Source organism: Rhynchophorus ferrugineus, unplaced genomic scaffold, assembly GCF_030347505.1.
Source record: "Rhynchophorus ferrugineus isolate W39M unplaced genomic scaffold, kcgeb_rfMv2 rfM2, whole genome shotgun sequence".
Classification (NCBI taxonomy): domain Eukaryota; kingdom Metazoa; phylum Arthropoda; class Insecta; order Coleoptera; family Curculionidae; genus Rhynchophorus; species Rhynchophorus ferrugineus.
Genome location: NW_027472581.1, coordinates 747,010 through 773,168, shown reverse-complemented (window position 1 = coordinate 773,168; position 26,159 = coordinate 747,010). Strand labels below are relative to the sequence as shown.

Genomic DNA, 26,159 nt, shown 5'->3' with positions numbered 1-26,159 from the left:
TGAAATTGACGTTTTTAAGTATTTCTCTGCAATCTGACATGAGTTTAATTAAAATTAGTTGATACTAAATACTATTAAGCTATTAGTTAAAGATGTAGATTAAAACTAATACATCAAAAATCTAATACATTATATAAATATTAAAAAATTCCCAGTTAAAAAATAGTTCTTGTTCCAGGAAAAAAGGCTAGAGGAAATAAAAAGCAATATACATGAAAATAAAACAACAAAGGTATTTTTAAAAGTTTTTTTGTTACAAACATGTGGCTTAATTTAATTTTAAAAAATATTGTTACAATTTTAGCAATTAGTAGGTGTAAAACCTATCAAAACTTTATTAGGTTTTACGCCTATTGCACTATTTAGCTATTCTATAACCTTTGTCACTGTAAACTCGAATTCGTTCAGTAGAGCTATTGCATGTTCTTTTTTATTGGCTACATTATCCTATGCACGTAATAACTCTACCGAAACAATGCCGACAATCGAAACAAAGAAAAATCAAACGAAAGATTATAATCAACATTAAAATAAAAGACTATTTATGGTAAAAATACGCGATAGCGGCGCAAACAATGTACATTAAACGTATAAGCTATAAATAACTCTTAATTCAAACTCTTACCTTATTCCTAAGTAAATAAAAATAATGTCTAGGTACATGAAAGATTTAAAATAATAGTACCACTTCTGTTATTAAATCCTAAAAAATAACAAACCTTGCATCTCTTATCCACCAATAGCACGACCAAAAATATATTTTATCCATAAAAAAATGGATGTTGTGTGCATATAATTAAAATTAATATCAATAAATTTCCAATTATCACACAACGGATAGAAAAAGTGCTCTTCAAAAGTCTAACACGAACATAAAACACATTGGCGATATTTCCAAATCTTTCTACTAATTCAAAATAAATGTTGCACTATATATAGTGATGAATTGAATTGGAACCCCCCGTAAAATAGCTTTGGAGGTCGGCCAACAATGTAAAGTGGCTTAATCAGCGATGAGAGATAATAAATATAAAATATCTAATATAGAATTATTCATAGCCCTTATGTTTTAATAATGTGTATATATATATATAGTAAAAATTCACTCTTAAATATCTAAATCTAATACATAAATATGAACACGTTTTTTCGCACCTTGAGTAAATTTTAAGTTATGCGCGTAACAATGATTACCTCAATCAGAAAACAAATTCAACTAAAATTACGTACAAATCTAGTCAGAGTAATTTAGGAAATCAGCCTTGGCGTATAAATCGTACAAGTAAAATGTAAACAGAGGCCCTAAAGAGTAGTGAACGACTCAAAAATTCAGGATATATAAAAAGTTCTTTTTCTGCGAGTGCAAGGTGAGTTATATGAAAACAATCCAATAAATATGATATTAAATTAGGCACGTATAATAGACATCATAGATAGCACTGAAGCCCACATTTTATCTAAGAAAATAAATTAAGTCTGATGCTGATTTAAAACAGTCTATAGAAAATCTACATTTGCGAGAAGTACAGTTGGGGACAATCGAGAGTAAACCACAATTTTCAACTTACATTTATCGGAAGATCTATGAACGTCAACTCGTAACAGGAATAACAATAGTTTTCAGTTCGAAATGATGGTTGTAAATATAACCCTAAATAAAAACTAATTCTTATTGGTTATCAAAACAGCGCGTAAGTCAACCGGTAAAACAGATTTACCCCGACTGTCATAAAATGCGTGTTTTTAATTTTTAATTTACAATACAATACAATCTTTACGGTGTGTAATTATATCACTTAGCGACACGAGAACAATTTCACTAAAAACGATATAACAGTATGTTCAGAAAATAACTACAGACGGGACGTCAGGTTCGAACTGAAAGCCCACAAATATATTTAATTTCCTGAGATTAACCGTGCTTTCATTTAAAAACTGACGTCTATATAAAGGTATGTATTTAAATGTATTTATATAGTTTCAAGCGCGGGGCAAGTAATAATTCATATCGAATATAGATTTTTGTTTCCAAAATAAAACGTCAACAAATGTAAAGTTTTCATAAATCGTTTCTTTTCGTAAATTATAAAAATATCGGGCATGAAGGTAATTAATTTAAAAATTACGGTAACAGAGTACTTGTATAATGTGGTATTGATGTCTCGATAATTTTATTTCATTTTACATACTGCTAAAGTGTTTAGGCCTTTTTTACCTTTCTCCCCCTCCCCCTCACGAGTATAGAATTAATATAAACTGTTGTTATAAATACTCTCTTACCAGTTAGAATAATCATGACCCAAGTACTAAATAGTGAAATATCCCATTATATTTCTTATATTATTTATAGATATGGTGACTTACGTTAAAGTACCATGTAACACCACCTAAATTCTATCAAAATATATAATTTTTAGAATTATTATTGTAACATTTGCAAGTCCAATTCAAGATTCAGCGGATGTCGTTAGAGTTAAAGGAAAAAAGGCGCGTTTCCAAAAAATATATTACAGGCGAACTTTTCGACTGCAAATCCCTCCCGAACCATATCAGTTTATCCCGCGGGTACGTCTTCGAAGAGCAATCCTTATTCTCTGCACACTGTTCGCTCGGGTATAATCGGAATTATCCTTCGGATATACTCGTATCTTCCAAGCAGATTCATTCTTTTTCGCCATATGTAGTACATCGCTGAGAGTATTTTATTGATTTTGGAAATATTTTTATTATTCTAAATATATTCTCAACGATTTTTACTCCTCCTCATAGAAAAATTGCTTAGTTCAATCAGAGATCGCGCTGCGATCACAACGTGTGATTGATTGTCAACGTGAAAATTGATTACAATGCATCTTTATAGTAAGAAATATAATGTTCCTGGGTGTAAAACTATTACCGAAATTAGACGTCGTTTTCCATAGAATGATTCCGCTCTGTTCAGGAAAATGGATTGATCAAGTAAATAATACTAAATTTTCTGAATTAACCGCAATACAAATTTATCATCGTTATGGTGTGTGTCACAGGCAAGGCATTTTGAGAGAAATTCAGAATTACCTTTTCTTCAGGTATGGGTCTTAGGGTAAATGCCTATCCAACATTGTTTTTATCAGGTACATGTACTTATCTATCTATTATATGCTTATTACATGTATATATTGTTTGTTTACTGAAAGTCAACCTAGTTCTTATCAAGACATAAGTGATAGTAGTGAAAATACTAATTTAAATAATCTACAAGTTGTTCAAATGCTCGATGTGATGCCATCATATAAAGAAGTCTTCCAAAAAGGTAATGGTTAATTAGTATAACTGAGTAATTAATACTAATAAATATTACCTTTATGTGTATCTTTCACTTTTTAGACCAACAATCAGAGTGTTCATTAAAAGAAACTCCCTGAAAAGGTAATACTTTTGATACATAATGTGTATAGTTAGTTAGTACTACTAGTCATATCAAGAAGTTTGGTTACTTTTCACAAGCATATTTGTCACAAGAAGCTAGGGATATTTATAAGAAAATGATGTCTTGCCAGAATTGAGAAGTCAGTAGAGAAGGTATTATAGAAGAATATTTTGATATTGCCTGGAGTACTGACCCCTGACAAAAGATTTTTCAAACACATTTTTCTATACTTATATTTGTATAGGATTTTATTTTAATAAATTAATTTTAAAAACCAAATTGAATTGTCATTCGAATATTGGCCAATAAATGTGACGTCATAGAGTGAGCACGTGAACCATTTCACGTTCAGGATCAACTAAAACAATGTCTCGTTCTCAGCTCTCCCACTGATTAAACTAACGACCATATAGCTATAAGGAATGAATGAGCGAGGCGACACGATCATAGCCGAACGAACAGGGTTCACGGAATGACCACTGCTCGGTCCCTGGTTCAGGTTCTTGTGTCGCGTCTTGGGTTAGTGAAATGAAATAAAATTACCGGACCAATTTCGCATTACGTCTCGTATAATGTACACAAAAAAATTGAACTAAGAAAAGTCCCATCATACTATACGTTTGGTATACCGCCGCCACTACTCACTTCCATCATCTCCGTGCAATTGTTGTAGTTCCCCCTGCGTATGGGGATGCCGTACTGGCTCCTGAGGTTGCCGTCGCCCCTCGAGGGGCCTCCAGAGGCGCCCGCGTTGCCGGACGACGACGATTCGAACGGACAACCGGCGTCCAGGTAGCCGGAGATGCCATGCAGCTCCGAGTTGGAGGGTATGGAGGGCAGGTTGAAGCCGAATGGGTGGTGGTGGCGGTACGACGAGCCGAGCTTGCGGGGCGATCGCGATTTCGATATTGACGGCCTGTACATTTCTTCCAAGATCGACGGCGCTACGTAGGTGAAACCCTGGAAGGAAAAATCGAAATAAAAAAATCTGGGGATCGCTAGGACCTAACGGTGACTCACCTCGAATATCATATTTACACTTTCGCTTAAGAACGATTCGACTGGAGAATCTACCGGGGTTTGTTTGGTGAATTTAGGGTCGAACTGGGAGACATCATCATCGCTCGACTGAAAATTAAATTCCATACGTTAAACTACGTGTACACCGAACGACATATTCCGATATTATACGAGGGTGGTTTAATAAACCACTTTCTTACAAAATCCAATGAAATGATAGTAATACATACTCTTACATGGTATGTACGATATAACCCTTCTAATAAAACTAACACACACATCAACACCGTCTAACATATTGCCAAATTAAGTTTATAAAAACGTAAAATCCCTTTTGAACTCGGAGCATTTTTCTCATTTTACTAATTAGTATTATTCTAGTTAAAAAGAGACAGAATGAAGTCTGATGCACCCGAACATGTAACCAAATCGTACGATTTATATTGGTACTGGTCGACACCGTTGTCGTACGCCAATGTTAATATAATAAAACAACTCTAACCTACAAACTATTGTGGCTGTTTAACTATAATTTAAGTTTAAATATATAGACAGCAAATTATATTCAATCTACAGATGTAAGGCACAAAGCAATACCATAAGTGCAAAATGATGCGTAAATGAAGAAAGTATAGCCATCTATTCAAACCTAATTAAAGATGCTCCATGCTAATTATACTAAATAATTAAACTCTCAGACCTCATAGATGAAAACACCATTTTAAGGCTAAATCTTTCCTAATTTTACATTTGTCAACCACAATCCACCAATTATTTAGGAATATTAGATATTGTTTAAGTCGTTAATTACCCTTAATTTGATGAAAGTTGCTTTCCTTCCATGTATGAGTTTTTAAAGATTTGAAAGCTGGAAGTCTAAATCTGAACCTCATATAGTGTCTGTCAAATGCAACGAAATCCTAATTGAGTGTTTTGAACTGCAAGTATATGATGCTCCAAAAGAATCTAGAACAACTTGCTCAACTGGCCCTCAAAGAATGTTAATTCTGGAGTGAAAAAATTTGAATTTTTTATTATTTTCTCAATGAATTTTTTAATATCCTTAAACTAAACAAATATATAGTATTTTTTTACTTGGAAATACCTAAATTTAGACCAGACGCCACTTTTTAAACTAAAATTTAAAAGTGTTTCCTTCTAATGTTAGGAAATACAGAATATACTGTACAAATATCCCTCACAACATTTAATGCAATCCCTATAATTTCTAATAACTCTCCGTTAATCAACTCTAATGCTGCAATTTCTGAGGTTGGTACACTTACTCCTCAAGACCACAACTATTTTAATTGAAGACAAAGTCGCCTTATAAAGTTTTGACAATCGTTTCAAAAATGAAAAGTTTTTGCTGTCCGATATTGAATTTTTCGATAAGTAATAACTACTGTAAGAGCTGTGAATTTATAAATGAGTAGGCAAATTTAAATATAACTTCCCAAACGTTCATAAAAACGCTAAATTTTTAAAGATCATTAAAATTGACTCACCACACTAGGCTTATAAGGAGGTTCTGTTCTCTTATTTAAAACATCCTCCCAATTAATGTGCTTGAAGAACGGGTGTTTCTTGATCGCCTTCGCATCGTCTGGAGGAGCACCCAAACGATCTTGAGGCTTCTTTTTGAGTAAGCGTCTCAGGATATCCTTCATATCAGCGGTCATGTATTGGGGAAATGATAACTTGCCTCTTAATATCTGTTCTATGGTGGCTTTGCGGCTACCGCCGTGGAAGGGAGGCTGCAAGAAATAGTTCGTCATATCTTAAATAATTACGACAAGTAGCTGAACTTACTGCGCCTGTAGTCATATCGAACAAAAGAGCTCCTAAGGACCACCAGTCAGCGGCTTTCCCATGACCCTGCCGTAGGATAATTTCAGGAGCCCTATAAATATTTAAAATTAATGGAGAAGAAATAAATGGTAATAATATTAGAACTAAGAATTAATTTTTATAATATAATACTTCTCAATACATCAAAAAAAAAGATAAGATGCAATTCCTGATACTAATTCAACATGAAACTGTCCATAAATTATCACCAATACTTACTCAGCTTATATACTTACATATATTCAATAGTACCACAAAAAGTTAATGTCCTAGTATTGTCTTGAATGTGTTCCTTTGAAAGACCGAAATCGGTGAGCTTTACATGTCCTTCATGATCTAACAGAATATTTTCTGGTTTCAGATCACGATAAATAATACCTAAGCTATGTAAATGTTCTAGGGCTAATATAATTTCAGCTAGATAAAATCTGAGGAAGAAAAATTCTAAATGTATACACAGAGTGAACTCTAATCAATATACTTACGCTGAACAGTCTTCCATAAAAATGCCTTCATTCTCTAAGTGTGTAAAAAGTTCACCGCCATTTAAATATTCTAACACTAAATATAATTTTCCCCCAGTTTGAAAAGCATAATTCAATTGGACTATAAATGGATGCTAAAAACATTACATTTACTAAAAAACATTAATTTTACCACATACTTACCCTAACGCTTTCTAAAATATTTCTTTCTGCTTTAGTATGGGATACATCCTTTTGATTTCTAACTATCGAGGCTTTCCTAAGAACTTTCATAGCAAAAATTTTCCCAGAATCGGTTCCTGTCCTTTTCCTACATTGGAAAACCTTACCATAACCACCTTTACCAAGAACTTTTAATAAATCAAAATCCTTGGGAGACATACGCTCCTGAGTTGGATTAACAGTGGCTTCAGTTAATTCCAATGTTTCAAAATCCCCATCTGTTAAACTGAAAGATATATAAAATGTAGAGTAACAATTAATATTTTCCCTATAAAACAATTGGACAAATGTTTATTTTGAAGCCGAGTTATGAAGCCCTGTTAAAGGCCCATCAATCAGAAAACAAAACAAACAATTGAACCAGACAAGAATAACACTTAAAAAATTAAATTTCTTTATTTAAGTATGCATTATCAAATTGATACCTATTGTTTACATAATGAGCAAATTATCATTAGCACCTTTTTAAGATATGAATCTCATGTTATATAAAATTTAAATATCACATTTTCTAAATATAAAATACTGAAAACACAATATTTTTACTTACTCAATAACTTCGTTGGGGTTCGGGTTCTCGTTATACTGACCCTAAAAAAAGAAAAATAAAGTCAAGAGAAACAACGCAATTAAGTCGAAACTACTTTTCCTTTATCAATAATATTATTAAAAATCATTGAAATCTGTTATCAAGGATAAATTTTAAAGCAAGCACCCATTACAAAACTATCAAATATTTATGCTAATAATTCCCTACATGCTAATGAAATAACAAACAATAAACAAAATGCTTTCAAATATTACAAAAAAATCCCAGAAAAGGAATGTTTACCTCAGGTATATCATTATCGTCACTATCCGATAATTCTACTGTCTCAACATCGTGCAACTCAATATCAAATACAGTAGCCATTATAACTGATATCTGGCCAACTTTTACATTTAATACATATAATCAGGCACTGTTCACGTTAAAATGTTTTGAAAACCAAGCGTGATTTTTAATCTTACGAAATAGACAGCAAACACGACATCACAAAACGAGGTTAGGTTGATAACAGCTTGCCAATATAAATTTTTTTTATATGATTTTAAAAATCCCTATATTTTTGACCTCCAATATAGACGCTCTGAGCACTTTTCAACCCCCTAGATTTTCGGATATTGGTGACTAGGGTTGTTTCATGATGTTACTAGATATCCGACTCAAGTAATTAGCGTTATGTATTCGCAATATAAATAGTTTTACCGCGATAACGCAAACTATTTACCATTAGTATTTGAAAGTTATAATCCTTTTGAATATAATTGATTTTAAATGCATATTTAAAAAGATATTAATGTAAAATTCTTAGGTCGGAAGTAAATAAATACGACTATTATATTCAATCATCATTAAATGTATTATGCAAAATTATATAATGAATTGTCTTATAATAACAATGATTCAGAGAAAAATTTGATGTTTTTGTTAAATGGCTGTTATAAATCATTAATTATCTATAACTTATTATGGATATATATATATATATATATATATATATATATATATATATATATATATATATATATATGATTTACTATACAAAAACCAGCTTATAAACAATTTATTCTTGTAAAATTATAAGAAGTGGAATTTATCAAATAAAGTTTCGGTTAAAGTTAATACTTTGTTTATTTGTCCTTTAAGCGAAATGTATGCCTACGTCCAAAGAATCCCTAACATTTCAGTCGCAACTTAACGACTACCTTGTTTTGGTTTAATTATAACTCAAACCGATTAATCGACAATTAACAATTGTACACTACGTTTTAAGTAAAGCGCCTCGAAATGGAGGGTAACGCAATTAATATTGATCCCAACGTTTCGGTCGAATTCGAAGTATTCGGTAAGGTTCAGGGTGAGTATGATAACGATTTACATTAAGGAATAAATTAGCGATATTCCGTAATGTTAAAGGTTGCTCGTTTACAAAATATTGCAAGGAGTTATGCGAACAGCAGTGTGTCATGGGTTGGATCAAAAATACGAAAAAGGGCACTATAGCCGGAAAACTTCAGGGAAAAAAGTCACGAGTGGAACAAATGTAAGTCTACAAGGCAATCATTAATTATAATTTGCATTTATTGAAACCGTTATCACTAATCACTAAGTTGTGTATTATTTCGCAAATTTGTTTTTATCAATTATTCTTTATTATTTCAAATATACGCCATTATAAGGATTTATTTATTTATTCAAATGTTAATATTACATTATCAACATCCGCTAGGGTGATAATTCCTTGAAAAATCAAACATTGAGTTGACACCTGCATAAATTAATATAAAACTATCCAATAAATATATTTCGATCATGGTTTTTACTACGATTTGCGAACGTTTTAACATTAATTTTATTTTTAGAATATATTGGCTGTCGAATACAGGTTCGCCAGGTTGTAAAGTGGAACGATGCGATTTGATGAACTGGCAGATGTTGGCGAAGCCAGATTACACTAATTTTAGCATCAGATTTTAAAATAATTTGTATATATATTAGAGAGATACATCTAATTGTCGCTTCTTTATTTTTTCTTACGGTTGTTTTTTAGTTTTTAATTCGATTATTGCACTTTATATTGTAAATATTTGTATTAACTTATCGATATCATATTAATATATTTCTAATAACTGTCTGTGTTTTTATTATTTAACAATGACTTTTAATCAAGAATATAATCACGGGCGAAATTAACAATTATTTAGCATTAAAGTTTCCACGATAATAAAAAATGCAACATATCTCTAAGCCCTGTGTTCTGAAGTCAAAACAAACAAAAAAATAATTGATTGGTGAAGACGATCCGAAATCAATTTCAACTAATTCGTGTTGAACTTGAAATATCATGTTCACGAATATCCAACATGGTAACAATTTAAATTGTTTCTTAAATATCAGTGTTGCATCTTTTCAACTTTTACAATTAAATTTTATCTGCATATAGCGCCCCTATATTTAAAGTTTTAAAGCTTCAACATTTTTCGCGCCATCCGGTAGTCTGTCACTTGTGTCAAATGATAATTGAAAGTGTTGCCAACCCAAAATGCTAATCACCAGTATTGTTGTTCAAATATGCTACATAGCTTCTCTGAAATTTATTTCGGATTAGTCCTAGGAATGTTGATCACCGAAAAAAATATCGACATTTCGATATATCGAGATTAAACAAATATCGATATATCCTTTTCGATTTTTTTTAAAAAATATCGATATGTCGTAGGAATAAAATATGGATATTTTTTTCAATAGGTATAAAAAAACAGATATTTTACAAAAAGATATATCGATATTTTTAAGAAAAAATAAAAATAGTGAAATAGCCTAAAAAAATTTTTTTTTTCTAAATCCCTCAAAGAGTAGTAGTGATTTTCATAAACATTTGAAATTAAGTAATTTAAAATTATAAAACGGTATATAATCAAACCATACTATATAAATAGTCTAATACAATAATATATATAAAAAGTATAATTAAGCAATATATATAAATAATATAATAAAACAATATATGTAAATAGTGTGATAAAGCAATATATAAAACTGAAAGACGTTCTCAATCCACAACATTGTATATTAGTGTATGTTCTAACCTGCTCTTGTCAGTTTGTCAATTTTTTTCTATGGGTTGTCATTTCAGTCATTTGACGTAACTTTATTGTAATATTGTTGTTGAATATATTTGATATTTAGAGCAAAATAACAATTCAAAATGGGTAAAGGATTTAATAATTACATGTGTAAAAAGTTCTTTCATCCCGCATCGAGGGACAACTTAAAGCGGGTATGGATGGCAGAACAGAAAGCAGAGGCATATAAAAAGAAACAGGAGGAACTTCGACAGCAGTATGAAAAAGAACAAGATCTACATGATAATAAAGCAATGCTGAGCAAAGAGAGTAAAGATAAACTTGCAGTTAATTTCATGTATGAACCCCCTCCAGGTAATTATTCCTCATATTATTAAATCCAACTATGTTTAATTAACTTTGTTTATTTTATTTTAGGCGCAAGGAAAGAGAGAGAAAAGGAAGATGATGAACCAGAGTACAAATTCGAATGGCAAAGAAAGTATAATGCTCCAAGAGAAAGTTACTGTAAAGGTGATCAGGAAATTAGAGATCAACCTTTTGGTATTCAAGTTCGCAATGTAAGATGCATAAAATGCCACAAATGGGGACACATCAATACAGATAAAGAGTGTCCAATGTATAGTTTATCAATGAGTGCAGCCCGATCTTTGGAAAGTGCATCTATCATGGATCAGAAATCATTAGTTGCGCAGATGCTTGAAGATGGTTTGGCTCTAAAAAAACAACATGTAAATACTGCAGAGGCTAACAAACATCTACTCTTAAGCGAGGACGAAGATGAAAATGATGAAGTTAAATTTTTATCATCTCTAACAACGAAACAAAAGAAGGCTTTATTAAAGAAATTGGAGAAAATTGAAAAAAGAGAAAAGAAAGAAGAGAAGGAAAAGCACAAAAAAAGTAAATCCAATAGTAGCGAGGACGACAGTGATCAGGAGAGGCCGAAAAAATACAAAAACAAAAAGAGTTTTAAAAAAGAGATCAAGATTGATTACAGTAGTGAGGAAGACTCTAAAAATCATCGAAGGCACCGATCAAGAAGTAGGGATAGGCATCCCAGAAAAGAAACCAAAAGTAAAAGGTCATCGAGTAAAGAAAGGAAAGATAGGAAGCGAAGATCAGATAGTGGTGATAGATATAGTTCAAAGAGATATAGAAAATAATTGTTAGGCTAGATTTTTAAAATAAAAATATCTATTTAATTGATATTAAATCAATAATATATAATATTATTAAATGTAACTTTTATTTCTATATACTTATGTATTGTGGAACCATGTTTTTGAGATAAATATAAAATATTTGATTTTGTCTTTTTTCTTAGTGGATAAAATTCCATTAAGGTAAAAAATTATTGTAAAAACTGGTCCAAAATTCATGACCTCCTCGTCTGTTGGTCCACCACGCAAAATAGACTATTTTCAGTGTTTTGTGGGCCACCAAGTCAACCAGTTCCGAGAATCAGTTTATTTCCGGGATATTAGGATTAAATCTATTAATCAATCACAAGTTCAGTAAAAAGTCACAAGTTCAAATAAAACAACTTTAATATTATCACACTTTTATGGTCTGAAATATTTACATTGTTTAAAAAAATATCTTTACGTGTATTTGTTGATGTTATTTTACTTTATATTATATAACATGATATAAATATGAATTACTAAAATTAATAAATACATTAAACAATACAATTGTTTTAAATAATAGTACAATGACAATATTATTTACTTGTTAATTACAAATGCCTATTTGAAAATTACAATAGTGCAGACATCGTGCTGTTTACAAGCTAACCTTGGTTGTACTTAAATAATTTAAAGTCAGTTCGATTTTTTATATCATTAAAAATGGCTTATATGGTTGAATTAGATCCTATAACGAATATGGTAGTGTCAATGCAATTATATCAAAATGTTAAAAATACTGCTACGCTGAGAAAGGATGTTATGAGCGGAAATTTGGAATGTTGTTTAATAAAACCTAGTTTTATATTCCATCCGTTTCAAATAGTTATAGCTGCAAATAAAACTTTGGTCAGTAAGAAGAGAACAACCAAAAGTATTTACACAGAACTATTATTCAATCTGTCACTTTCCACTAATATTACACAAAGTTTACAAACATTTGGTGTTTCCGATAGTGATGAGAATATATTAGTAGTAACATTAACACCAAAGGATAAACAAACGAATGCCAACAGTATATTTGATAGGATAGAAGGAGATGTTCTTGATATTTTCGAATTAAGCTGTATAAATGATATTCAAGCAATTAAAAAGATATATAAAATTAATGAAAAAGAATATCAGAGCGTAGATGTGTTAGATTCAATTGTAAGTAAGATTGCAATTAAAGAATAAATTATAATTTGTTTAATTTTATTTTACCCTTGATTGTTGGGTCTAATTTAATATTTGTTATTGTGACAGGTATAATTACTTTTTTTTTACTAAAACTTAAAAAGACAATAACACATTAATATATGTGATATTTTTTAATGAATATAATATTCATTAATTTAGAAAAATGTATATATATATATATAGGTACCTGATGTAAATATTATGTATTAAAAAGAAATTAATAGAATATAATTTCTTATACCATACCATATACTTATACCAATTTAGTCATATTAAGTTATTACATTAGTATATTTATTAAATCATTTAATATCCAAATATGACATTAACTACACAATTTACAGGAAAAGGTATGTAAAGTATTTGAACAAGAACGATAGTGAAAGAAAACACCTTTATTAGTTGTGTAATGATGAAGCCAAAATCAAGATAAGATTTTTACAAGTCAATTAATGTTATGAATATTTACACTGGGAACAGTAGGGTTCTTTGATTAACCATAACAATGATACAGTGACCTCTTAATCGCCAGATTTGGCACCATTTCACTTCTGCTTATTTTTGTAGCTTAATAGCCTAAGATTGTTGCTTTAAAAATGTAGAAGAGGACAGCCCGAGAGCCAAGATTTATATATCAAACATGTTTTCACTAATTATAGTTTTATTTTATATGAACAGTTTTTTTAAACATAAAAAAAATATTTTTTTATCCATTTTTTTTTATTTTATACACATACATAACTTTTTAATTACAAACGTTTTGAACAATAACTAAAGACCAAGTCCTCTTTAAATTCTTTATTGAAATAAAAAACACTAGTGTATCATATAAGCAACTATTAGTGGAACACTATCCTCTGGTTTTCGTTTTTTAAAAAAAAACATGACATAATAGTTAAAATACAGACAACCGATCTGATTCTGATAACATTTTAAATAAACTGGTAAACATTACATCTATAAAACATAATCAAGTTCATATCTAATGTACTGGTTTTTCGGATCATTTGCAATTCTTGGATAGCCGGCAACTAAAGCGTCCTGTCCGCCGATGTACAATGAGTTATATATCTTCCAATAGACGTCACGAACCTTCCTAGCTGGATGAAATAATCCCTGCAATAGAAAATTAAATTTGATCACTAGGATTAACAGATATGTGATAAAATAATAAATTACAAACTAAAGAATGTAAAATAACGAATTGTCATTAATACATTCAAGTATACATCACTGTAAGGGTTTTGTGAATGATCTTCAAAATATTCCTCTGTAGCAGTATCTTTGTTTCATAAACTAAATCTGTAGAATAAGTTGGATATACTATATAATAGAAAAATACAGTAAGATAGTCCTTCCAAAACACACCGTCGAGCGTATTGCCAAATTAAGTTTAAAAAAACATAAAATAACTTTTAAACTCGGAGCATTTGTCTTTTCCATTTTACCAATTAACATTACTATAATTAAAAAGTGACAGAAAAAAGGTTGATGCGTCCAAACATGTATATAAATGGGTCTATAAAATTCGATTTGTCTTAGCTGTCAGTCGACAGCGTTGTCATTTGTCAATGTAAGTATAATAAAACAACTCCAACCTACAAACTATTGTGGCTGTTTAACTGTAATTTAACTCCATCAATAAATATACATTATATGAAATCAGATAATGTTAACATAAGTTATATTTTATAAACGTAATTTTTGTTTCATTATTTTATACATTAGCACTTTGTTGTCAGAGTCAAAATAAACAAAAATTTAAATTTGGTACGGCAACGTTGCGTTATAAATTTTGATAACATGCATTGGCTGGTCTATTGGAAAGACTAAACTTAAGTGTTCATTTGTTTAATGTAGCACTTCTCTTTTTTGTCATTCAGTTTTGATTATTAAGACGTTCATTTAAATATGGTAGATTACATTCTCACCTACGTGAACTTATGGCTGATATAATGAATAATTGAACTTTTAAATATGTTACTTTATAATAGTATTTAATAAATTAACACCTTACCTGTAAAGTATATTGTAGAATCTTAATTGGTCCAAGAGCGACTCTCATTCCTTCTATCGCGTCCATAAAGGCCTGTACAAGATGTGGACTGGTTTCAAATATGTTGGGCCACACATAATTCAATAGATGAACAAGCGCGTCTTCACATCCGAATCCGTAAACTCCCAACGCCATGTGTTTAATGGCCGCGCAAGCTGTTTGTCTATGAACCAGATCTCGATCCATTAAAGCATCTTCCAATAAAGGTACCACGGCATAAATATAGTCTTTGCCTGAAAATGCAATGCACATATACGTAGAACATTATTTTGCAGTTGGCATCGATTTATATGACAACATTATTAAAGGTTAATATTCGGTGAGTGAAAAGATTTTTTTCTTAGTCAGCTAAATTCTTAATACCCTAGTCTGCAGTGCGAAATTGATAGAGTCCAGGTAACCGCCTCCAGGTAATTATACCTTATATTATTAAATTGAATAATGTTTAATCAACTTTTTCATATTAGGCCCAAGAAAAGAGAGAGAAAGAGTAGGTGATGAACCAGACTGCAAATTCAAATGGCAAAGAAATAATGCTCTAAGAGAAAGTAACTGTAAAGGTGATTAGGAAATTAGAGTTTTGGTATTCAAGTTCGAAACGTAAGATGTATGAAATGCAATAAATGGGAACACATCAATACAAATAAGAGTATTCAATGTATAGTTTATCAATGAGTGCAGCCAGATCTTTGGAAAGTGCATCTATAATGGATCAGAAATCATTAGTTGCACAGATGCTTGAAGACGGTTTGGCTCTAAGAAAACAGTATGACAACTTCAGAAACCAACAAACATCTAATCTTAACCGAGGACAAAGTGGAAAATGATGAAGTTAAATTTTTAACATCTCTAACGACGAAACAAAAAAGGCTTCATTAAAGAAACTAGAGAAAATTGGGAAAGGGAGGAGAAAGAAGAATAGGAATGGCACAGAAAAAGCATCCAAAGAAAATGTAAGTACGCAAGAAAAACTAGCTGTATAATATGCGAACTATGTATATTAATATATACTGCTGTTTAATAAGATACTATGGGAATTTCTTGTATATCTAAGAGTTCTAATTTTTTTTAGCCTATTCACTTTTATAGCTCTGAAAAGCCTACTATATGTTAAGGTAACTGTAAGAATTTATATCTAATTTAAATATGAATAAGACGGTAGATAAATATACTTTGTGTACATTTAAAACTTGTGATGAAATTTATATAAATTCCCTTTGAAATAACACCGAAAATACTTTTCCCCAATCCAATAATAATAGTAAAACAATACAAGTATCCCTAGATTTGAAAACAATGATAAAAACAGGGTAAATAACAAAAAAAATTACTTACCCATTTCTCCAATATATTCAAACAAAAACGACATCGACTTTAGAACACCATTCTGTACATTAAGCTCCGGAACTCTGTATTCGTTCATCAAGGCCGGTAATACTGTAAAAGGAGAACAAGTTTCCGCAACGATAGCTATGGCCACGGTCGTGCATACTCTGTTCTGACGTTCCTGAACCTTCAAGTTATTCAGCAATGTAGCCAAGACGTCATGGGGACCGATGGCTTTGGCGATATAACCGAAGGTGTTTACTGTGGCTCTGCGGATGGCTTTTTTGTGCGCCTTCAACAATTCCAGCAATTCGAAGCATATTCTCATCCATTCCCTGGCCGATACGTATTCTGGACCTCTGTCTGCGATACGTCCCACCAGATCTATGCAATTCTCCTGTACTTTTTCGTGTCGATTTTTCAGAATCGGTGTTAAACGGGGCAACAGGTCTTTAATAGGCGGAGTCATCTTTGTCATGCCTGAAAATAAAAGCAGATAACGATACTGTTATGATAATCGAGTGGGAATAACAAGCTCACCAATAACATTCACTATAGCTTTTAAGGCGCCAAGAATTGAACCTAAAACCTCAGGATATTCTTCTCCTAAATATTCATATAGTACCACGCCTAAATGTCCCATCAGTTTTTCCTCCTGGCATGTCTTCATCACTACCGCAATTCTACAAAAAAAGACAATAATTGGTATTTGAAAATAATAGGTTCTTGTAAAAGGTATTCCAGTTTTTTTTAATTAAGTTTTCGATATGGATTTAAAGTATTTGTGAATTTATTTCAATAATATGCAAAATTCCCCATAACTTTGAAGACAAAATAAGTGTGTGTGAAATATGGACAGAGTATAAATTTGCCTAAAATCCATATTTAATCCGGATAATAATTAATAAAAAAACATTAAAAATCTGTTTATATCGGAATGCAAAATTCTACAAATAAGAATATTTATTTTTCTTTTGACCTAACTTATTGAAGAAAACCAGTTGATTTTCGAACTTCAAGGATGACATTAATATTTTCTTTGCTTTTATGGATCAATATTTTTGTGTTGAAGAAAAAATTATGTTACTATCTAATAGAAAAACACTACAATTTTAACAAAAATACCTTGAAATCAAATCTGCAGCCTGCTGTCGTACTTTAGCCGATTTGTTATTTAACCTCCACAGGATAGTACCGCAAATTTGGGGTAGATACGGCTTCACCCTTTTTCCCAACTGATTAACTATAGTACCGAAGCCATTAAGCATCACCACATCCTCGGTCGTTTGTTCTTGGAAAGCATACAAAATACCTAAAAGCATTACTCGTTTAAAACAAAATTACTACAGATATGGAAACATCAGACCATCAATAAGTTGTTCCTCCAAGCGGGAGTCAATATCAGCTGCTCCTAAGTTACCCATGATTTTTTCGATACTCTCCATCACCATTTTCCTGTACGCTTCATTCTCGTCTTTTAAATCATCCACTATTCGGTTAATGATCTCCGAAGCACCAACTTTATTGGCTATTTCGACAGTGGTATCCACCAATTGCCGATAATTATGCCTGTCTAATGCCATGCGATGATTCCAGAAATGTTTGAAGAACTGCGGCAATATTTCTTCTTTGATGTACTGAGCCTCCACACCGTCGGTCGAGCAACATTGCTTAACTACTTTCAATACAATCTTTTTCATCTCTTCGTCTGGGGACTGGAATTCTCGGATCAAAATCAACATCACTTCCCTGGTGTAATAGTTGGCGTATTCGGCGTCCATAAGAGGGATTAAGTACCCAATAGCTTTTAAGAAGGCAGCCAAGCCTTTACCGCGATGAGTTCTGATACCTGAAATTAAATAATCATTAAAAATGGTTCCATAATACAAGCCAATACAGTTTTAGGTCAATATTTTGATCTAGAATCTGAAAAAATCCGTTTTTCTGTTTGCATATTTTCAACTTTTGAATATTTAAGAATACATCCTTAAAATGTTTTTTCAAACATATTTATAGCTATTGAGTGACGCGACATCCAAATTAGCTCGAAAGGAGAAAAACTAACTATAAATAGTAGACTATAGTCCTTCTAATAAATAGTGACGATTAGAAATCAATAAAATGCAGTAATTACAGAGAAATAATGAAATGAATACTAAGGGGTGAAACTGAAAATAAGAAGTTATTAATTGAGGGGATAAATCAATGATACTGCATATTTTGAACAATCTTTTAGTTCCATCAATAGAGAAAAAGTAATTTAGATAAAAAATTAATCAAAATTAAAAAGAATCGAAATTATATGAATCAGAGAAATATTGGAGAACTATAGGAAAGGGTAAAGAGCGAAAAGTTGGTTATAGAGCTAATACAAAAAAAATCAGAACATACTAAGGAATTTTAACAGAAATCAATAATATAAATACAAGAAATGAAATACAGGAAATACAAGAATGAAGTTAAAAAAATTAATAAAATAAGAAGAGAAAGAATTAATGAATGATTTGAAAAAGAATGAAAGTTGTAAAAACTGGAGACACAAAATAACAGTTTATAAGAGTCTTCAGGACTCATTCATGTTCTTGAAAAGTCAATAATTATGTGGTGATAAAAGTTTATTGTTTATATTGTTTACTGCATTGAAAAAAATATATCTAGACTAGGGTATCTCGTTAAACACTTACCTTTCCAGAGGGGTTTCAAGACTGAATCAAAACTCTCAATACCATATGGAGTTGCGGCCTCGGCTAAGGCGGCAATACCTAGAGCAGTTATCGTCCTGACCTTCTGTTGTTCGTCAACAAGCCCGTGCTCGATGATCTCAACTAGAGATCTTAAATGAGGCAATATGGCACAGCCCATCAAAATGGCGATCTGTTGTACAATTTTTATACCGGTGTGACGAGCTTGCCAGGATTTCTTAGAACGGCAGACGGCTTTCAAAAAAGGCAACAGAGAGGGGATACCTAAAGCGGAAGCGACGACAGCAAAAGCCCTGGCGGTGGTGTTCCTGACGTATTCGTCGATGTTGTCGATATCCGGCCTCATAGTGGAAATCATTGTCGCCAAGCCTGCCGCTTTCGCCAGATTGGAAATAATTTCACGACCTTCCACGCGAGCGTAGTAATCTTCATCGATCAAGAGGGGCTCGATCACCACGAGTATTTTATGCACGTACGGTCGTACCAAATCGTCCAACTTGTACAAGATCCTATCGATGACCTTCACCAGTAAATGACGTTCTTGGTCTTCCAGCGTAGGACTCATAAGGAGCGGAAGGATTTGGTTGAATAGCGGGCCAGCGCCGAATTCTCGGGCCTTATCCGTGATCTGTCTTAGGGCTGCTTTCCGCATTGGCGGGGTGCCGTTCTTGATCTTCAACAGCAGCTTCATTATTTTCCTCTCTTTTTGCTCCTCCGGGCTCAAAGCCTCCTCGTCGACATCCACCAGGAGCTTATCGAAATACTGGGCGTCTTCCGGTTTCATGAACGGCAGATTCTGGCCTTTCGGTTGGTTGTCGAGGTATTTCGCGCTTTTGTCCTCGGTCTGGATGAAGAACCCTGCGGGAGTTTGACCCATCAGGGGAGTGGGAGTGGCGGTTAGTTTCCTAGCCGGTGTGCGTATAGGTATATAGCCAGCGGGAGGCGGCAGCACTTTGTAACCGGGCGGGAACATCGCGTCGAGTTCTTCATCCGAATACGGCCGATTTCTCTCGTCGATTTCCCGTTCCCATCTGTAGGCTTGAAGCTGTTCCGGCGTCATCGAAGCCAGATGACCGGGAGTGGGAGTGGACATGGCCATAGCCTTGTTACCGACGGGAGTTGATCCCCCCGGCGTCAGCATGGGAGTTGCGTGTCCGGGCGTGCCGTGTGGGGTTTGGGGCGTCATGGCTCCTGGTGTCATCGTGGCTTGGGAGGGCGTTGCCGCGGAGGGCGTCTCGTCCCATCTGGATCTGCGTTTCGATGCTCCCGGTGTGGGAGTCTCTTGTATGAGATCCGCGCCCGCCCTGTCGGTTCTGGGCGTTTCCGCCCAGCCACTGGAGTGACCAGGAGTGTCTCTTTCGGTTTTCGGCGTTTCGTCCCAACGATTTCTTCTCGTTGAAACCTTATCGTGAGCTGGAGTTTCTCTTCCTGTAAAATCACGAATGTATATAAACTAAACGTTGCATTCCAATAAGTGTATAAAAATAGTATGGAATTAATACTCGCTTAACCTTCGGTATACCATGTGAGGTATGACATACCCTAGTCCTTAAAAATTCCTCGTAACTGTTAATTTAACTGTAAAATTTAAAAAGTGTGGTAGTAGACGTTCTGAGTAGTTGGAGATGCGACGTTGCCGCTCCGATTTGAGTCATTAGGTTAGTCGTGTGGCTACCGCCAAGCAAGTTACACACCCCACCACGTACGGCTCGTAGTTAAAGCGCTATGTCTCATAATTTCAGTTTTTTTGTTTTGTTTTAATTTGTTTACGTAGTTTATATTATTACTAATTGTTACAGATTCTTGAACTATGATTCCGATCACTTCAGCATCCAAAGTACCACAAACACCGAAATCCATGCATGAATTGCCTTGTTTTGAGGTGGATAATGATGACATACTAGTTTCAGAACTACGCTAAACAAACGCTTCATATATATAGGTAAAAATGGTACAAAAATGACAAAAAGACTCATACAGAAGCAATATTCGTAGAACTGAAAATATTACAAATTTGCCAGGTGTAAAAACGGTTGCTAAAGGCAAGAAGAGGTGACTTCTTGTTGTCAGTGTTTTAGTTTATTTATTTCGGATGATATGATTGGCGAAATTGTGAATTGCACTAACGAGAAAATACGCAAAGCAGCAGTGTTCATCAACAAACAGAGACAGCAAAGGAAGGGATGAAAGCACTATTTGGATTCATCTTTATATCAGGCTTGGCGCGCTCTGGTTGCTACAGTACAACAGAATTATGGACCACTGATGACACTGGGATTAACATTTTCGAGATACAATGTGTAGAAAATGATTGTCTTTCTTGTTGAACGGGTTGGGATTCGACAGTGCAAGTATACGAAACAAGATCGTTTAGCTCCAGTAAGAAACATTTTTGCATTTTTTATAAAAATGGATGAAGAACTAGTTATTTTTAGAGGGCGATGTGCCTTCCACCAGTACATTCCTTCCAAGACGGTGAAGTACGGTATTAAAATGAATGTTTTGATGAATAGCAAAAGGTTTTACAGTCTAAATATAAAAATACATTGTGGGAAACAGCCAGAAAATAGCCATTTCGCTGCAAGCAACAAGCTTTTCGACCTTATGGATTGATTAGTGTAATGTGTATCACAATCATTTAGGAATGTTACCATAGACAACATTTTTACTAGTTATGAAATTACAAGCTTACAGTAGTGGGTACTTTACGCACTAATAAAACTTGTATTCCGCCAGTTTTCAAGACAAATCATAAACGAAATACATTAGTTTTTGGATTTCAAAAAGATGTAACTATATTACCTTATGTCCCAAAGGCACGAAAACCAGCTGTGATAACATTTTATAATCAGATCAAAAGTGGTTTTCGACAAAATTCCAAACACAGGCCACTAACAATATTTTTTGCATTACTCAATCATGCAGGAATAAATGATATGATTATATATTAACAATGAGATAGACAAGAGCAAAACAAATTTGGGAGGAAAATTTATTCGCGATTTTGGCCCTTCTTCAATAAAAGAGCATTTGTAAACAAGAAGACAAAATCAAAAGCTTCCAAAAGACTTGCGCAACAGTATTAGTAAATACTTTGAAGATTATTCTGAAAATGTAAAAGAACCTCCTGCGAAAAAGCCTAATATGATGCAAAGATGCTAAAAATGCCCTTGAAATAAGGACAAAAAGAACTAAATACAGTTGTACAAAATGTCATACTCTAATAGGTATGGAAGATGTTGATTTTTATTGTCAAGACTGCAATCATTTGGAATCCAGTGATCTCAATTAAAATTAGTGATTACTATATTGAATTATTGTTTAATTCATAGTTCATGCATTTTCTAAAATTTATTTTGATTCCTAACTAAAAACAATTATGATAATTACATAAATAATTTAAACTTAGCGCATAAGGTAAAAAAGGTTATTCTTGAGAGTGTATATGTTTTTTTTAAAATGTCATTAAAATTGATAAAAAAATGTTTAATTACTTCCGATTTTTATTTAAACGTGATGCATAATATTCGCAAACAAATTTTATAACATTTTACAGTCTAGGGTATGCCACACCCCATCTAGTATAGGGCAGGTCATCTAGCACACGAGAGGTTAACGGAGTAAAAAAGAAGACAAATACCTGGAGTAGCCGCTCCTGGCGTAGCATCCCAGATTCGGGTGGATTGACCGGGCGTAGCCCCGGGTGTTTCACTACCTTTATGACCTGGAGTTTCATCCCAACGAATATCTGCTGGTGTTTTCTAAAAAAAATATATGTTGTTCTCGTTAATTCATTAATCCCAAACCATAAATTCGAATCTCTCTTCGTTCAGTACTTACATCACCCTCCCAAATCGGCGTCGCAGCGGTACTGCTCGTCGTAACGGAAAGCGTCTTTTTTTTGGCCGGTACAAAGGATTCCTCGACGGTCTGATCCCACCTTCCCCTCTTTTTCTGGCTACTTTTAGAATCACCGTTTTGCACTTTCAAGCTTCCATCTTTTGCTTTTTCCAAAATTTTCTTTCTTAGCTATATATAATAAAAACAACATTTTAAAATCGAGAATATGAATGTCCATATTCTATAACATATTCTTAATTTGCTTGTTTGATCTATTCGGCACATTCAATTAATAGCGCTAGAAGTTGCATATGGAAACAACAGTATGCTGATTTAATACTCATATGATAACTAGGGCAAATGATATACATGTATATGAAAATGGAAATTAAGGAATGTATAATGTACTGTAAATAAACTCTTTTTAAGCGGGAAAATATTGGAATTACTTGCTTATTAAAAAACATTCCTATTGAAACTTACATTAAACAGTAAAAGTTATGGGAACGTACATTGAAATTCAAACATGTCATGTTGGATTCAAAGATTTTTTAACAGAGAATCATTCATGAATTTAATACATTTTGAAGGATGTGAAATGAATATGTCTCCCAACATGATTTTGATTTAAAACTATTTTAGACCTGTATAATTCGACTACAAATTTTTACACAAATTTAAGTAATTCAGTGATAGTATAAATTACTAACTTACCTCATTTTCTTCGCTCTTCAGGAGGGTCTCTTTCATAATCTGTGTATAGCTACGAGCATTGAAATCAGGTGTTTTTCCGCCTGAAATAACACATAAAGCAAAAAGCCACATTAGTAACTGGAAGCACGAATCTTTTAAGTCTTCATCATTAGCCATATGGGCAAATCTAACTTTCGTCTTCTATCTATTAAGAAACTAAATCAAAAAACCTTATGGCGCCTATGTTTAAACAGGAAACAAAATATTTTATCATATGTGTCAATACATATGGGTTTTTTGTTTCAGTTTGGTTAATTTCAGTGATTTGAAACACCATATCCTCCTGAATTTATTCCCAAGATTAAAAATATCTTTTTCAACATTACAACTTAATTTGTTTCAATTTACATTGAAGTTAATGTTAAAATTATATAGAGGATATAATGAACAAATAAAATACGTACATGGCAATGTGGTCCATCACATACTGGCGCTTCGTCGAAAACAAATTACTTCATTGGTCAAATTGAACCTAGAAATAGGCTGGGGTAAATTAATAATTTTCTGAACATTACACACACTCTCTTTCACACTTTTATGTGCAATACTTTTACCACTCAGTATTTATATTTGTGGAGTTTCTCCATCGTGTGCTTACTTCATCTTGTCTTGCCTAAATCTGGATCTCCATTAAGAACAAAATGAGTAATTAGTTTTGTTGCTTTAACGTAATCTTGTTCTGACCACTCACCACATTCGCTCAGTATCAATCATTACCCCAAAATATATTATTAATTATATCATTAGATTTCATCTAATCGATAAGCTAACAAATTCTATTTTTTTTAAATACACCACACTTAAATTATTAATATAACAATATATAAACATAATTAAGTAATTACCAAATTGATGAGACCACTAAAACTAGTGATATAATTTATACCATAAATCTGTGATATATGGGGAAAGAAATGTCTCACATTTTAATAGTGATAAAAATATAAAAGCTGAATACTTATATTAAAATAGTTAAACTTAATATATAATAGGATTATATATTAATAGGATTTTACTTACCATCAGCAAAAGGATCCACACGCTCAGGTGATATAATCATCCTTCTTCGTTTTTGCCTATACTCATCTTCCCTGTCTGCGATAGTAGGTCGTCTTCGATCAGCAAAGGGATCATAATCTTTCTCACTCTAAAAAAATATTTAATATTAAATCAGCTTAGCACTGACATCTCATAAAATATATTACTTGTGCCACATTATTAAGCAACGCAACCGAACCTCCAAGCCCCGGACGTTTCTGAGAAAACCCAACGTCTTCTTCATCCTCATCAACTTCGTCATTTGCTGCTATAGATGTTACGTATCCTTCATACTTTTTATCTTTACCATCATAAATCTCACTATCGAAATAACCACTTTCACCTAACCCTACTCCCTTCGAATTTTCCACAGGGAGTTCTTTCCTTTTGTCTTGTAGTTCCCGAATTCGGGCTTCGATATCTGAAATATTCGCATTTATATCATATACTATATATAACGTGTTTATTAAGATTTCTTTTACCTTCATGAGTCCGCGGTATATCCATGATTAGGAAAAATTATATTTAGTGAATCAATTGCATTAACTTTACTAGTAAAACTTTAAGAACAGTTTTGAATCGGAATTCACAAAAATGGCGACAGTAGATAACAAAAATGTCAATAATTACAATATAGAAAAGGACAACGCATTTAGATGTGTACTAAAAAGAGAAAGACAATGCAATAATAACCTAATATTCTTTGGCAATTTTATCTGTCACTTCCATCAAAATTTTACTTGCAAGTTAGATAATTATTTTAATATATATATTATAGATGACTCAAAGCAAACCTTAATAATTTAAAAATCGTAATAAAAAAATCTTAAATATATGATTCCTCTCGATACAAAAGCCAATTCCTATATGTAGAGAAGAAGAATAACAAGTAGAGGGCGCTGGAATTTGTCTGGAGTAGGGGTGTGGAAAAATATATCGATATATGACTTCGATATTTTTTTTTAAATATCGTTATATTGGAGGAAAAAAATATCGATATTTTTTTTGCAATAAGTATAAAAAGTATTAATATTCTAGAAAAAAATATATCGATATTTTAAGAAAAAATAAAAATAGTGAAATATTAACCTAAAAAAATATATATTTTTTCTAAATCTCTTAAAAAGTAGTGATTTTTTTTTCAAATATATTATAAAATCTCTTTCTACAGTTTAATGTGGTTTTCGAACTACGGTCCTCGGAATTAAGAGTACCGACTGGCGAGTGATCAACTTAGAAATCATCCCAGAAGACATCCGGTCTTACCCAGCCTGGTTACTGGCGTGACTGGGATCATTTTCCTTGTCGGATTGTACACTCTTGCCTAATGACAATCACAAACATAAATTTATGACCAAGCCCCAACAGGATATAATAAAGGTTTTATTTTATATTTTCTTAGGAGAAGGTTTTTAAAAACAGAGAGTAAAAATGTTAATGTATGTAATACTACATACA

The 26,159-nt window shown here is 32.5% G+C and overlaps 5 protein-coding genes and 1 long non-coding RNA gene across 8 annotated transcripts; 4 read left to right on the top strand and 2 right to left on the bottom strand.

Annotated features, from left to right (window-relative positions):
• Positions 1-233: 233 nt before the first annotated feature.
• Positions 234-8,041, bottom strand: S6k (Ribosomal protein S6 kinase). The gene is made up of 9 exons (XM_076396070.1): positions 7,820-8,041; positions 7,538-7,578; positions 6,949-7,213; positions 6,766-6,899; positions 6,517-6,708; positions 6,242-6,332; positions 5,938-6,186; positions 4,430-4,537; positions 234-4,369 (listed from the first exon to the last, which is right to left on the bottom strand). Exons 1-9 carry the CDS (start codon positions 7,898-7,900, stop codon positions 4,022-4,024), a joined length of 1,509 nt encoding a protein of 502 aa, XP_076252185.1. The 5' UTR covers positions 7,901-8,041; the 3' UTR covers positions 234-4,021.
• A 692-nt stretch (positions 8,042-8,733) lies between these two features.
• On the top strand, positions 8,734-9,662 carry LOC143190911 (acylphosphatase-2). Its single transcript, XM_076395518.1, has 3 exons — positions 8,734-8,888; positions 8,948-9,074; positions 9,394-9,662. Exons 1-3 carry the CDS (start codon positions 8,819-8,821, stop codon positions 9,506-9,508), a joined length of 312 nt encoding a protein of 103 aa, XP_076251633.1. The 5' UTR covers positions 8,734-8,818; the 3' UTR covers positions 9,509-9,662.
• Positions 9,663-9,818: 156 nt separating this feature from the next.
• On the top strand, positions 9,819-11,926 carry LOC143190904 (corepressor interacting with RBPJ 1). The gene is made up of 3 exons (XM_076395496.1): positions 9,819-10,149; positions 10,309-10,971; positions 11,035-11,926. The coding sequence occupies exons 2-3, from the start codon at positions 10,740-10,742 to the stop codon at positions 11,781-11,783; spliced, it is 981 nt and encodes a 326-aa protein (XP_076251611.1). The 5' UTR covers positions 9,819-10,149; positions 10,309-10,739; the 3' UTR covers positions 11,784-11,926.
• A 453-nt stretch (positions 11,927-12,379) lies between these two features.
• Positions 12,380-13,482, top strand: LOC143190909 (EKC/KEOPS complex subunit TPRKB). Its single transcript, XM_076395515.1, has 2 exons — positions 12,380-12,956; positions 13,331-13,482. The coding sequence occupies exons 1-2, from the start codon at positions 12,471-12,473 to the stop codon at positions 13,364-13,366; spliced, it is 522 nt and encodes a 173-aa protein (XP_076251630.1). The 5' UTR covers positions 12,380-12,470; the 3' UTR covers positions 13,367-13,482.
• Positions 13,483-13,769: 287 nt separating this feature from the next.
• On the bottom strand, positions 13,770-25,338 carry Sf3b1 (Splicing factor 3b subunit 1). 3 transcript variants are annotated; one of them, XM_076395462.1, is made up of 13 exons: positions 25,184-25,338; positions 24,869-25,122; positions 24,684-24,810; positions 23,625-23,704; positions 22,911-23,099; positions 22,711-22,831; positions 19,053-20,498; positions 17,735-18,217; positions 17,494-17,680; positions 16,909-17,051; positions 16,378-16,848; positions 15,004-15,275; positions 13,770-14,102 (listed from the first exon to the last, which is right to left on the bottom strand). In XM_076395462.1, the coding sequence occupies exons 1-13, from the start codon at positions 25,206-25,208 to the stop codon at positions 13,944-13,946; spliced, it is 3,957 nt and encodes a 1,318-aa protein (XP_076251577.1). In that variant the 5' UTR covers positions 25,209-25,338; the 3' UTR covers positions 13,770-13,943. The 3 variants fall into 3 exon arrangements, with proteins under 3 accessions (XP_076251577.1, XP_076251579.1, XP_076251578.1); XM_076395464.1 differs by lacking the exons at positions 24,684-24,810; positions 24,869-25,122; positions 25,184-25,338 and adding exons at positions 24,068-24,135; positions 24,218-24,281; XM_076395463.1 differs by lacking the exons at positions 24,684-24,810; positions 24,869-25,122; positions 25,184-25,338 and adding an exon at positions 24,068-24,288.
• On the top strand, positions 15,855-16,231 carry LOC143190912 (uncharacterized). Its single transcript, XR_013004345.1, has 2 exons — positions 15,855-15,995; positions 16,115-16,231. It is a non-coding gene; the product is annotated as an uncharacterized LOC143190912 (long non-coding RNA).
• Positions 25,339-26,159: the final 821 nt, after the last annotated feature.

Excerpts from the sequence above, each read along its gene's own strand:
- S6k (XM_076396070.1), bottom strand. The coding sequence starts at position 7,900 with ATGGCTACTGTATTTGATATTGAGTTGCACGATGTTGAGACAGTAGAA. Across the intron at positions 4,538-5,937 it reads CTCCTTATAAGCCTAGTGTG|TCGAGCGATGATGATGTCTC; the intron begins GTGAGTCAATTT and ends TTTAATTTTCAG. Across the intron at positions 4,370-4,429 it reads GTGTAAATATGATATTCGAG|GGTTTCACCTACGTAGCGCC; the intron begins GTGAGTCACCGT and ends TTTTCCTTCCAG.
- LOC143190911 (XM_076395518.1), top strand. The coding sequence starts at position 8,819 with ATGGAGGGTAACGCAATTAATATTGATCCCAACGTTTCGGTCGAATTC. Across the intron at positions 8,889-8,947 it reads AGTATTCGGTAAGGTTCAGG|GTTGCTCGTTTACAAAATAT; the intron begins GTGAGTATGATA and ends GTAATGTTAAAG. Across the intron at positions 9,075-9,393 it reads AAGTCACGAGTGGAACAAAT|AATATATTGGCTGTCGAATA; the intron begins GTAAGTCTACAA and ends TTTTATTTTTAG.
- LOC143190904 (XM_076395496.1), top strand. The coding sequence starts at position 10,740 with ATGGGTAAAGGATTTAATAATTACATGTGTAAAAAGTTCTTTCATCCC. Across the intron at positions 10,972-11,034 it reads CATGTATGAACCCCCTCCAG|GCGCAAGGAAAGAGAGAGAA; the intron begins GTAATTATTCCT and ends ATTTTATTTTAG.
- LOC143190909 (XM_076395515.1), top strand. The coding sequence starts at position 12,471 with ATGGCTTATATGGTTGAATTAGATCCTATAACGAATATGGTAGTGTCA. Across the intron at positions 12,957-13,330 it reads TAGATGTGTTAGATTCAATT|GAAAAGGTATGTAAAGTATT; the intron begins GTAAGTAAGATT and ends CACAATTTACAG.
- Sf3b1 (XM_076395462.1), bottom strand. The coding sequence starts at position 25,208 with ATGGATATACCGCGGACTCATGAAG. Across the intron at positions 23,705-24,683 it reads TGTGGATCCTTTTGCTGATG|GCGGAAAAACACCTGATTTC; the intron begins GTAAGTAAAATC and ends GTGTTATTTCAG. Across the intron at positions 23,100-23,624 it reads TGAAGAGCGAAGAAAATGAG|CTAAGAAAGAAAATTTTGGA; the intron begins GTAAGTTAGTAA and ends TATTATATATAG.